The sequence below is a fragment of the Aptenodytes patagonicus genome, chromosome 1, assembly GCF_965638725.1.
Source record: "Aptenodytes patagonicus chromosome 1, bAptPat1.pri.cur, whole genome shotgun sequence".
In the NCBI taxonomy this organism is placed as follows: Eukaryota; Metazoa; Chordata; class Aves; order Sphenisciformes; family Spheniscidae; genus Aptenodytes; species Aptenodytes patagonicus.
This window is the reverse complement of record NC_134949.1, coordinates 167,001,151-167,013,656: the sequence shown is the minus strand read 5'-3', so window position 1 is coordinate 167,013,656 and position 12,506 is coordinate 167,001,151. Positions and strand designations below refer to the sequence as shown.

The window sequence follows — 12,506 nt, the reverse complement described above, 5'->3', positions numbered from 1 at the left end:
TATGTGCGTTCAGCAGCACACCGGCAAGACAGAGTTTGCGTACGTAACATACAGCAGCCAGAGCCATTTGCATTTGAAAGAAAGAAGGAGAATTTCTGTAGCAAATCACTTCTTCCAGCTGTGCTTTAACAGCAAAGAGTAAGCCAGTTGTCTGTAGACACAACGTGCACGATGGGTTTCGTGCCGTGAATCCAGTTTAGATTCTTTGCTGAGGAAAGAACCTCAGCCTGGGAGAGAGTCAGGATTTCCAGTGCACTACCTCTTCGGTTCTTCCTTCTGGCTAGGTTAGACATCCCTCCTGCTCTGTGAGCTGACTGTGATTCCCATTCCTGACTGCAGGGCCTGACTGCGGGCCCTGTACAGAGAGGACAAGTGAGCGACAGAAATCTGAAATTAGTGCTGGGAGCTGGACGTTTTACAATCACATACTGATATGCTTTGCTTAAGTCTTTTTATGTCCCCTTGGCAGTATTAAGAGGTTTTGTTTACAAAGAATCAGGATCTTCACATTTACAAGTGCATTTAATAGTTGCATTTGAATGTAATTATTAAAAGGCATTTGAATGTAAATATCAAAAGGCATTTTAGGTTTTTGTATTATATAAAAACTTTTATGGAATATAACAAATTTATGACTTGCCTAAAAAGTTTTTACTATTGGTTGCCTGTTTAAAAATTGTTACCTAGCTGACAAGTCACATTTTCCAGTTCCAGAGTGACGTTTGTTCTCAGTCTTGTGCTGCGGTAAGCTAAATGTGACTTTGTGGCCCTCAGTTCTGCCAAGTGCACAAGCACACAGCGTGCAAACCTCGCCCTGTTTCTTCCTGACATTCACATCTGTGATGCAGAGCAGAGCATCATCACCTTTTAAATGCCTAGCATGACTTATTTCAGTAAACTCTGATTTCTACATGGACTTGAAAATGTGATTGAAATTTGGTGCCTGAATAATTTCAGCCTTGTTATACCACATCTGTATGAAATTGGGAATTTGGCTTACCCCATGTTAGGTAGAGAGGGAGGTGTCTAATGTACCATTGCAGCTAGTGGTGATCAGTTCAATACAGTCGGTGGAGCCTAGGGAGCAATCAATTTCATCCTGAAGTAGACACCTTCATTTGATCATCTGAAAAGCTCTCCAGACTCCGCTGAACTTATTGACTACGTCTCCGTTAGCTGTAATGAGAGCTCACCCGTGGCTTTTAAGTGGGCGCTTACCTTGTGGACTCCCAAAGTTAGGGTGAGCCTCGGGTGTCACGGTTTTCCAAAGTGTGAGGAGTCAGGCTTCCCCAAGGCAGCTACAAATTTCAAATTTAAATCACCTTTATAAAGACAGAAGTAATTATATATAAGTAGAGTAACTTATGTTTTACCTCTGCCTAGCTACACCCGAGCTTTGAAGCGCCCTTGCCTGTGCCTCAGGGCCTGCGGGCGCCGATGGCGCCCTCTGACAGGACCGGCGGCCAGGAGCTGCCCCCAGCCTTACCGCGGGTTAATTAAGAGAATGTATTCCGTCTATACGGGCTCGTATAGGCTCCGCCGTGTAGCGCTGGGGTCAGCTGGTGGCGATCCCCCTCCCTAGCAGCGAGCCCGTCGGGCGGGCGGGGGGGAGGCGAGGGGGGGGGCGGCGGGGCCCGGGCCCCGCCGCCCCCCCCCTCGCCCCCTCCCCGCCCGCCCGACGGGCCCGGCAGGGGGCGCCGGCCGCTCGGCTGACGGCGGCGTTTGGCCCATTGCGGCCGCCTTAGCCGCGCCGTCCCCGGCCCGCCGCGGCTCCTCAGGGTCTGCCCGGCCTCTGGGGGTTCCGCCAGCGGCGCCCGCCGCGGCTGGGCCGGGCCGGGCCGGCGCCATGTTCACCAGCACCGGCTCCAACGGGCTCTGTGAGTACCGGCCCCGCCGCAGCCCGGGGAGAGACGGAGCCGGGGGAGGGCGGCGGCGAGGGGTGTGTCGGCGTCTCCCCCGCGGCGGGTGGCCCGGCCCCCTCCGCCGGGGGACGGGAAGGGACGGGGCCGCGCTGCCGGGGCGGGGGGCGCCGCCGCCGTGAGGGACTTGGCGCGGCGGCGGCGCCGTGACCTCTGAGAGCGCCGCGGCGGGGTACGGGGCCGCTCCCGCCTCCCGGCCTGGGCGCGGCGCTGCCGCCGCCTCCCCCGGGGGAGCCGCTGGCCTCGCTCCCCCTTCCCCGCGGACGCAGCCTGGCCTCGGCTCGACTTTTGGACTCGGGTTTTACCGGCTCTCCCGCTACGCGACTGCGGGCGAGGAGCCGCGCCCGGCGGTACCGGCGTAGGAGGAGCCGTTGCGCTGGTCGCGGCGGTGCCTTCGGCGGCGCTCGGGGGGCTCCGTTTCACGGGCTTTCCTGCCCGGTCCGGCCGGCGCCGAGGGGTTGTGCCAGGGCGGAGCGGTCCTCTCCCGGCACCGCTGTCCCGGGCCGTCTCCCCAGCCGTGTGCGTGTGTATATCGGTATCTGAATATACGGATGTATATCAGAGAAGGGAAGGAATTCTTTTTTTCATGTGAAAAAAAGTTTATTGTTTAAACCGCTTTATTGGTAAGACAGATTAAAGGACAAATACGTTCCCAGCTCTGTTTAACTTTATTTTTACGAACAGCACGTGTCAGTCATTTCATATGCCAGCGTTGCCTGAGCAGGCTTCACAGGCATTGAGGGTTGCTTCTGAGCTTGTTTACCGGACAAAGAATCTGCTGCATTTAGAAACGGCGGTGAGAACTGAACTGGCTGCGGTGTGGACTTTGGCACTACAGTCCTCAGAGCAGGCCGGGACAGAGTCAAAACTTTGCTAACTCGTGCTTCACGCAAAATCCAAATCTGAGTGTGAAAGCACCCTCCGATTAGGGGGGAATAAGGCTGGAATTTAAGAAGAGGTGTTAGTTGTAGCTGTATTCTGTTTGAGGCATCCAAATGAGGGGGGGGAAGTATTTTTGCAGGTGGATCTGGTAACACTGTACTTGATTCGCAGCTCCTGATTTTTAAGTTTTTTTCCCCCCAGTAATAGATACTGTAGAAGAACAACCTTCTGGTGGCATGTGTCTGTGTACAATTCTATGAGAAAGAAGGTGGGGTGAAAAGTGTCCTTGTTTGGCTGAATGGGTGGAAAGTCACGGTCAGTATTTAAAATTTTTCCAAGATAGGTCCATCAGAAGGATGAGTGGAAAATTGCAGTCATAAGAAACATATTTGCGCTAGGAGAAAAACCTAGACAAGATGCCATTCTGCAAAAAGTAATTGTTTTACCTTTTTAAAAATTTTTTCTTCTGGAAAACTGGTACAACGTACACTCTTATTGAACTCACCTGTTGACCTAACGTGGTTTTTCACAATAAAACGTGGCTGGTACAGGTGCACTGACAAACTCTAGTAGAGGCACGGATTTAGGTGGCAGTGGCGTATGCTCACCTAGGGCACAACTGCGGCCATTTAAGATGCCCCTGTGCCCTCAGACTTTTGTTTCTGCCATTGTAGCAGAAGTGGCTGCTGCAGTAGCAGCAGGTATGTAGGTTCAGTCACTGATGTGCAGAATCTGATGGTTTAGGCAGTTAATGAATCAGTGCTTGATGTTGCATCAGGGAAGCGTCCGTGTGCGTCCGTGCTCTGTTCTGCCACTGGGTCTTGGGAGCAGTAACCTCTGGTGGAAGGGCAATGACAAACAATTGTTGGGGCACAGTTGGTGGATAAATGGATCTCTGTCAGAGACCCTAGATAAAATAAGCAGACACCTGGTTCAACAGCGGTAAGAATGATCGTGCCAGGTCAGACTGAAGGCTCCTGTAGCCTGGTGTGCCATCTCTGACAGGCTTCTTAACATCTATAACATTTGGTTAAAGCCATATCACAATACCATTTGGTAAAACTTAATAATACTAAGCTCCTTTTAGCCATGTGTATCTTGGGTCACTTTTTAAAATTACCTAGTTGTTGATTATATTCCTAGTAGATTGAGGGCTTTAGCATCTTCAGACATAGATGCGGTGGTAAAAATGTCGGAGGTTACTGTATTCTTTTTGCCTTGTTTTCACCATTGCCTTGTTTTCACTCCTTTCTGCAGAATTCCCCTCTTCAGCAATGGGAAAACAAACAAACAACAAATTACCCCAGAGCTCTACCACATTTTGGTAATGTGATTCTTACTGGGCTTCTTATGCAAAGTGTTTTAACAAGGGCACCAGAGACACCCTTGTGCCTAGTTTTCTGGAAGCAAGTCTGGGTTTGGCCTTCTCACCTTTTTAAAAACTTCTTTTTGATTTTGAAACTTCTTATCAGAACCTAAATAATTATTTAACTCATTTGAAGTATTTTGGTTCTTATAAATTCTTCTAGTCAGATAATTCTTGAAATCACATTTAATACTTTTCTGAAAGAGATAGGAGAGTCACCAGTGGCTCCTAATGGCAGCAGTTGCAGCTGGTTATAAACTTTTTGCTCCATGTGGTAATACTAATCTAATGAAGGTCGATAGAATCTTGGACAAGGATATTATTGTCCATGTTCTTTGAATTCTTTGTTTATTATTTCTTCTATTAATTTTAGAATAAACCAAAATAAATAACAGTGGACTATATCATATAATTCCAGCAGATTATGGAAACAATATAAAGATTAATTTAATAGTCTGTGTGGTCATTAAAGGTCTAAATGAGGGAAATAACTCAAGAATCCTTATGTTTTATTTGATGCGGTACATAGATCAAATTTGTAATCAATGTCCTATGAAGCCTGTCTTCTTTTGACTGATACTCCATTAGTCCCTTTTCCCCTTCTTGCATCCTGTCTTCTCAGTGCTTCTATGCTGCCTCTCTCATCTCTTGAAGTTTTGATGAAAACAAAACTACTCTTTTAAACTACAGGGAGACTGACATGATTATGGTATTTTAAAGTTGCTTGCTAAATACAAATTTTTAAACTGGTCTTTGACCCTCATCATGTAGACTAATTTAATTAGAATATTAAGTTTTGGGCGTTTTTCATCATACATTATTCCTCTTGCTGTAAAAATCCATGGAACTTCAATTGACCCTATAGTCAATTCTGTCTTTTGTTATGTCCCAGACATGGTAACTGCATGTGCTTAAGAGAAGATAGCTTCTAATTCAAATAAAAAGCCTCTGTGCTGGTTAAAATTAAGTTATTGGTTAATATTACAAACATTTAATATGACAAAATGTGGCAGAAGAGATGACCGAACTTTGGTAGACTGATGCCACTTAGCAGTATACGAATGTACTGTTTCTAGGAAATGTGGGAGGAGGACACTGTAGCTTCCTTTTAGCACAATTTATTTATAACATTTATTTGGGAAAATCTTTGGCTGCATGTATGAACAAAATCTTCAGTGCTAGTGAGTAAATGAAAAACTTGAGTATTTTGATTTCATCAATAAAAGGAATTCAGCTATGTATCTGTGCAGATTACTGAGTAGCTGCATTTCCAACTTTCTAGACCAAGAATACTGTCGGGTTTGTTTAATCTGAATGCATTTTGGTTTTGTATTATAAGGTGGCCCTGACATACTACTGCTGACTTAACAGAGTAAGTTTAGTTATTACTAGCATTATTTACAGTCAGTTGATAAAACGGTCCTAAAAAACATCATCTAGATCTGGCCATAGATGGAGCCCTTGGCTCTTTTTGTGACATGGATCTTCGCTTGGTTGATGGCCAAATTTTATTTCTGCTAATATTCCACTACTATGCTGAACAAACAATATTTTTCAAAGTTGTTAGCAAGTACAAACTGTTTTTGTATTACTTGCCTCTAGTTAGCCTAAAGAGCTAACTTTATGGATCATCTCTGTACTATGGGTGCCAGCGGATGCTGCACTATGTTATGTGCCTACACAGAAAAGTTCAAGTCCTGACTCCGTAGTTCAGTGAGGTGGACGATATTATCTTCATCCAAGGAATATTCAAAACTTGTAAGTTCTTTACCACAGATTCAGCTTCAGGTATTCCCTGTCAGTTTGACCACCTCTATTGAAGTTAGACTTTCTCATAAGTAGTGCATGAATAGCTGGGCCTGTGTAGTGAAGTCCTTGACCTTGTCCGTATGCCTTTTAAGGTGATGTCTCATAACTTTGAGTGCTGCAGTTAAGATGAGTTCTTACATAAAGTCTCTAGTATTTCGTATCCTAATTTAAGAGGTTCCTGGTATAATCCTCCTTCCCACTTCTGTTCAGTACTCTTTAAAATCACATGCATAGGCAGAGAGGTTCTTGAAAAGTGAATAAGAGACAGATACATAATAGCAAACCCCTCCAACAAACAAATGGTCCAATGCTGGGTGCATGTGAGCCAGTTCAGACAAGTAGGTCCTTTGCTAGCAGTGATACGCTGAATTCCTAACCAGCAGTATCAGGTGTAGCAGATGATGACTGTGTTGGGACCTGATAACACACCTACTCAGTGCATGACACACACAATTTTGGATGAGGAGATGTAACATGTACCAGGTATGTTTATTTTTACAACTATGAGATATGGAAGTCAGGAAACAAGGAAGAACACAATTTAAAAGGACGGTTTGCCTTTTTATCTGTTATCTGGAATATTGGAGGAGCTGGTATGCCCTGGGGGGAAAAAAAGCCGATTACTCTGGATAGTAGGAAGCACAGCGTGGGGCGTACTCAAATGATGCAGCAAAATGTTAACCCAGTTGAGTTGACTTGTAAAACAACATCGCAGTGTGTTCAGGAAGCATGCTGCACCACCTGGCTTTCAGGAAGGGCTTGAGAGGTGAGCTGTGGTGCCGGACCCAGACTGGTTTCTTGTGTTGCAGTCTGCCAGCAACACCAGTCCCATGAAGAATGCTGCTGAAGCACTTCAGTGGCTCTGCAAAGGCATGAAGACTGGCACTGGGCTGACTGTTTGATTTATTGTAGTGCTGCTTAGCTGTATTTGCTGCTTGTTCTCCAACATGCTGAGTATAGTAGGGAAACCTATTAAAGCTAGTCTTTATTAAGGTAAAATCTGAGTCCATGTTTTAAAGCCTATCCACTTGCTACATCTGGAAAAGATTTGACTGCTTTGCCTACTACACCCAAGCTACTTCATGTAGTATTAGGGAGTAGAGTCCTTTGAACTTGTGTGCAAGTATTTCTGCAAATGCAACTTATGCTTTTACTTCTCTGTGAACCTTGTAGTGCAGTGCTAGCAATTTGTTAAAAATCCCCAAGGCAAGAAGGGAACGCTGTGCTCCTCTGCATAACCTGCAAGACTGAACTGTGTTGTGCACAGGCATCAGGAAAATAATAAAGGTATGTAATTTTATGCTTTGTGGTACGACTGAAGGGAAAAATGAAGTATGTATTGAATATATGAGACTTCTGTGCATAACAGTATTACGCAGTACAGTACTATATGGGAAAGCAAATTAGCTTGTACATCAGCATGCCACAGTACAACCTGGTTCAAAATGATAGCTTGAGTCCTGGTAGCAGCATAGCTGCATCAGTTCAATTAGCTATGCATTGAACACCACAAAAATGTGGCTATTCTGCTGCTGCTGCAGAGCTAGCTCATTTCAAGCTAGCATGGGGATCCGCACGTGGTGTTGTGGTATAGCCATACCTGATATTTCTGACAGTGTATACAAATAGTAGTATGGTAATATGCTCTGTGGTTGGGAGGAAGAAGAGGCTGCCCCACAAGGTGAGCGTTCTTGTTAACTTCAACCTGTTTCATTTTCTATTTCTTCTCAAATGTTCCTTTTAGAAACAAAGGTTTTCTTCTTTTTTTTTTTTTTTCTTTTTTTCTTTTTGTAGCTCCTCATTCTTTTATAGTTTGTGACCGAGGCTAAACCCAGCATTTTTCTAAACAGTAAATGTATAGGTAACTAGTTTGATTGCAGTCTTACCAGTGCCTTTTAAAAATAGATTTAACACATGATCACAGTTGGTTTCTTTATGGACTTTCTTAGTATATATACTAACGTTATTCACCTCTCAGCTTCTGCATTAAGTTTATAAGCATTTGATGGAAAAACTGTTCCTGCAGTGGTACTCTTATTACTGTGTTCACTTGCAGGCGTCATAATGATTAACCACCAGAGTACGCTGTGAAGTGACAGTCTGAACACAGAATCCCTTTCCTGTGTCTGTGCTCTGTGCCTAGACCAGGGACAAGAGCTGCTTTCCTGACCCGGAATACTTTATGCAGTCATGTAATGCTTTCAGGCAGTGGTAACTTCACTGCTTTTGAAAGGTCCTCTGGTATTGCATGTTTGGGGTTTTTTTTTCCAAAGGATGAAATATTAAAAAAATACTTACACTGGATTTAACTAACTCTAAAAAATCATCCTATGGTTAAATTCCATCCTACCGGTCAGCACGCAGTGTCCTGGTATCTTCCAGATTCCTCAAGCAGTATTACATCTGTCCATATCTCTTGTCATCCTCCTTCCATGGCATGCTCTCATTTGTTCTTGGCTACTGTTCAGGACTCAGTGCATGGTTATAATAAAGACAAACCTTTTACTCCTCAGATGTAGTAAGATTGCTCCAGTCTCCCAAAAGCACACATTAGTGTCTCGGAAGCACTTAAAAATTATTTTTCAGATTTGAATATCTGACAGTGGCTTTCATCAACCATTGCAATAAAGGACAAGCAAGGTTTCCACACATTCAGGAGGAGGTGTTCATGCTGCTGTTTGATGTGTAGCAAACTTGCATCTGAAAGGAAAATAGTAGGCAAGAGTCCTTGAAAACTGACCATTTTGAAACATCACTTTAGGCTGGTGAACCTGCCGCAGGTTCTTGGACAGATCTTGGAATACAATAGATTAATAGCTGAATGATGGCTTAACGGAGGAAAAACAACCATCCAAAGTACAGATTCCATCAGTGCATTTAGGAAGTACTGTGCATTCAGATGTGCATCAGTTATGGTTTAAAAGACTCACAGATCTTGTGTATCAGCATTAAAAAATGGTTTGTGCTTATTTCATGCCATTAGAGTAGCCTCAGCAGTTAATTGGCTGTATGAAAGCAGTGTGTCTGCCTCATAGCAGCTGGGTTTGGGAAGTTTGCAGATGATAATGGAAAAAAAACCTGTTACACAGCATGTTTCATCTGCAGCTGTGGTGTAAGCTCAGTAGGGATCCCCACAGAACATGTCCTGAGCTAATCTGAGCATCGGCGGCCACTGCTCATCAGCTGGCGTGGGCAATGTGGTCCTCTCCCAAGCCAATGCTTGAGTCTCGGGCCCAGAATAGCAGTCCAGAGGGTGAAGTTGTTCCCCGAAAAGCCCTTCTGAAACAGTAGCTTGGTCTGGCTGCCTGTTTTGACATGCTCATCTGCTGTCTCTCTTCACCTGTGAGTGGTGAACAGGCAGGGAACAGGAAATCATTTCAAAAACTGTAGCTGTTGCTGGTACCACAACTTTCACATTCTTCTCACTAGTGCAGTGGTGGCTTCTGAAGCTGCAACTACCTGAGCAGTTGCTCCATAAACCTCCCCCTCTCTTTGTGATGGATGGACACATCTATTCCTTAACTCTCTGTGCCTTGAAAGTGGTACTAGCAGCCAGAAAAGTAGTAGGTTGTGGAAGAAGAGGATTTGTGGGCTTTGTAATGAGTGCAGGGGTGGAATGTGGAGACTTAGAGGTGCTTTTCTCATTCATGTTGCATTTTAGGATCAGTCTCACGTTGCACAGTGGTAGCACAAAGGTTGGGACACTTGCCTGTGAGATTGAGGGCAGTTTTGGGGACAACTTCACCATTGCACCAGGGGGAAGCAAAGATCTGTAGTGAAAGCTAGTTCTTTGCTCTTCATCATAGCGTGGGCACATTTTGCTCGTTATTACAAAATTACCCTGTTCACTTAGATGGGAACTCAGCACGTGTTGCAGCAACAATGCTATTTCTGCCTGTTGTTTGAACGAATTGCCAGTTCAGAAGTACTTTGGGGTTGCAAATTCATTCTGAGGTCTTTGAAGATAGATTATGATATATTTTAACTCTTCAGGGTCAAAATGAGAGTTTATCCTTTCATTCTACTTCCTTTATGTGGCATAGAGGTACTATGGTTTTTCACCTCTTTGTGCACTTTTACATTGGTGCTGCCTGGAGACACTGGTACCCAGTATAGCTTGGTACTACATGTTTCCATCCTGCAAGTGGTTGCAGATCCATCAGACTAGAATTTTGCTTTCTAAATTTTACGTTTGCATTCTAAGTAAGCAATTTGACTTGGATGTCAGAATGCCCAATTGTGCAGTATCTGGGATTGTTAGTCATTTTTGGTCTTACTGGTTGAGACATTCCACAGCAGTGGGAGGGTTGCTCCTTCACTGGTGACCTCGCAGTGGTCCTTGATAAGGATCTATATGCTGTTGAGGGGTAAAGCAAACTACTGCATTGTACAGTGAAACACTTGGAAAAAAACATTTCAGGAGATGCTCTATTTATTTGGAAGGGTTTATCTTTCTCAAGTTTACTGGACAAGAATAAACTTATCAACCGTGATGACGTTTTGAGAAGCTTGAGAGTAGAAGTTTCCGTTACTCATGTGATGTTCCCTGTGGGTGACTGTCACATTAATGGGTTAGTTACTTCTGTGGTTTTTCACTTGGTGACATGCTTAAAAATAAGTACTTGTCCTCTATAACAAGGTTTAAAGTGTCTAAGTTGAAAGCTAAAGAAGGCTTATAATAAAAATGTGTGTTCACGCTTTTGGAGAAAACAGATAGGGTTTTGTTGGTTGGTTACTTTTGAATGCATTCAAATTAGGAATCAGCTTGATAGGATAAAGTATTTCAAGTGTGTATTACCTGTAATGTAAAAATGATCTAATGATATTAAAATTACAGTAAAATCTTAATATAAACATTAAACCTGTATAGAAATACAGAGTCACGGTGGTAAATCTAGTGTTTTGCTTGTCATGTGTTTTGTGGCAATGTGATCCTTATGTGAAAAGTATTACAGAATTAATGAGTTCTTGTAAAAATTTATTTAAACTCATGAAATAACAGAAACGTATTGATAGTAAAATAACAAGTTTTATCAAACTTTGGTTCAGAAATGTCTACTGTTCTGACTACTACTATTGTTCTGATTTAGGCTGTACTTTCAAATATCTGTTGTATCCTGGTTATAAAACTGATCTTTTCACATAAAGAAATGTTAATTTAACTAAGTTAAGTTAACTAAGGGAGCATTGGCTGAGGTTTCAAGTGAATATGTGTGTGCATTGTGTGCACAGTAACTTTCAGGCAGCTCCAGCTTCTTTTTTCCCCCCAGTGTTCTACGGTACTCTGATGGCTTCAGACTTTTTTGAAGCGTCCAACTAAATCAGAGGAATGAACAATTTAAAAAATGGATGTCTAAAGACTGTAGACCTTAGTTTTGGAGAGCAAAAAAATCCAAAGAAAGATATTAAATTGAAAGGTGGATAGTTTTCTTGCATTAAAAAAAATTCAACCAGGCTTTCTGCCCTCCTGATGTCTCACACAGAAAATCTAATCATAAAAGTAGAGCTTATGGTTAGCAGAGTAACGTCAACCTGTGTCAATCCAAGTCACTGCCTAATTTCTATAAAAGGCTAGTTCTTCAAGGCATTAATTGCTTAAATGGAGTAAGGAAAGTGAGTCTGTAAATAATGAACTCAAAGGTATAGATTGTGGACTGAAAGAAGAGTTTTAAGTACAAGTTTACATTACGATACACGTAGGAAGAGATGCTTTCTTCACATGGTGAACATCAGAAGACTGCAGACTTCAAGGTGGTGTGGACTGAGAACAGCTAACAGTGCCCATCAAAGTTGTTCTTGATGTCATCAGTTAGTACTTGGATGAGGATCATGCTTAAATTATGTAGTAAGAACCGTATTTTCGATGGCAGTGGGATTGTGCCATGATTAGAATCTTGGCTTTGGTGCCTATTACCATCTTCCTTTTCTAGCAGCTCACCCTTCTAGTGTGCAGCAGATGTTGATGGAATCATTCATGGTAGTCAGTTTATTTGGATGCGTACTAAATGTTTCCTGTATTACATTTTTTTTAATGCAGTTTTGTTCTTCCTGTGCTCCTGCTCTTTACTTCCCAGCAGTACTTTTAAAGTAGTCTTATTGCTCCTTTTGTTATCTAAGAATAATGACAACAGAGCTACGGATTTCATAATATCCTGCAAAAAAGCAGTTGTCTGAAAATCAATAGGTTCTGTGCAATAACTGAGATGTTTGGAAAGGAAGTAAATGTGATTAAAGTTGCATGTGTGAAAAGAGGAAAAGTCATAGAAGAAATAATATTTCAGAGTTTCTGTATTGGCTTGAATTGTTGGGCAAGAGTTTGTGTTTTGTTGCATCAACTACACCAACAGCTTGGGATGAATTGCTGGGTATACTCCTGCTGGATGTTCCACTTAGCGGTTTTTAGTAAATGTGTATCGCAGCTTTTTCTGTACTCTGCTTGCTTTCTTCTGAGTGTCCTTTCTGAAGGTCATGCTACTAGGGGGAAGGAAGTTCTGATTTCACGAACGTCCTTATTTTATTAATTTCTTTAT

The 12,506-nt window shown here is 43.1% G+C and overlaps 1 protein-coding gene across 1 annotated transcript in view; it reads left to right on the top strand.

The window, feature by feature from the left end:
* The first annotated feature begins 1,758 nt into the window (after positions 1-1,758).
* UBAC2 (UBA domain containing 2) overlaps positions 1,759-12,506 on the top strand; it is a 110,374-nt gene continuing 99,626 nt past the window's right edge. The window contains exon 1 of the mRNA XM_076361690.1: positions 1,759-1,877. Coding sequence (XP_076217805.1) covers positions 1,847-1,877 — 31 coding nt within the window. The 5' untranslated portion in view covers positions 1,759-1,846. The remainder of the gene's footprint in view (positions 1,878-12,506) is intronic.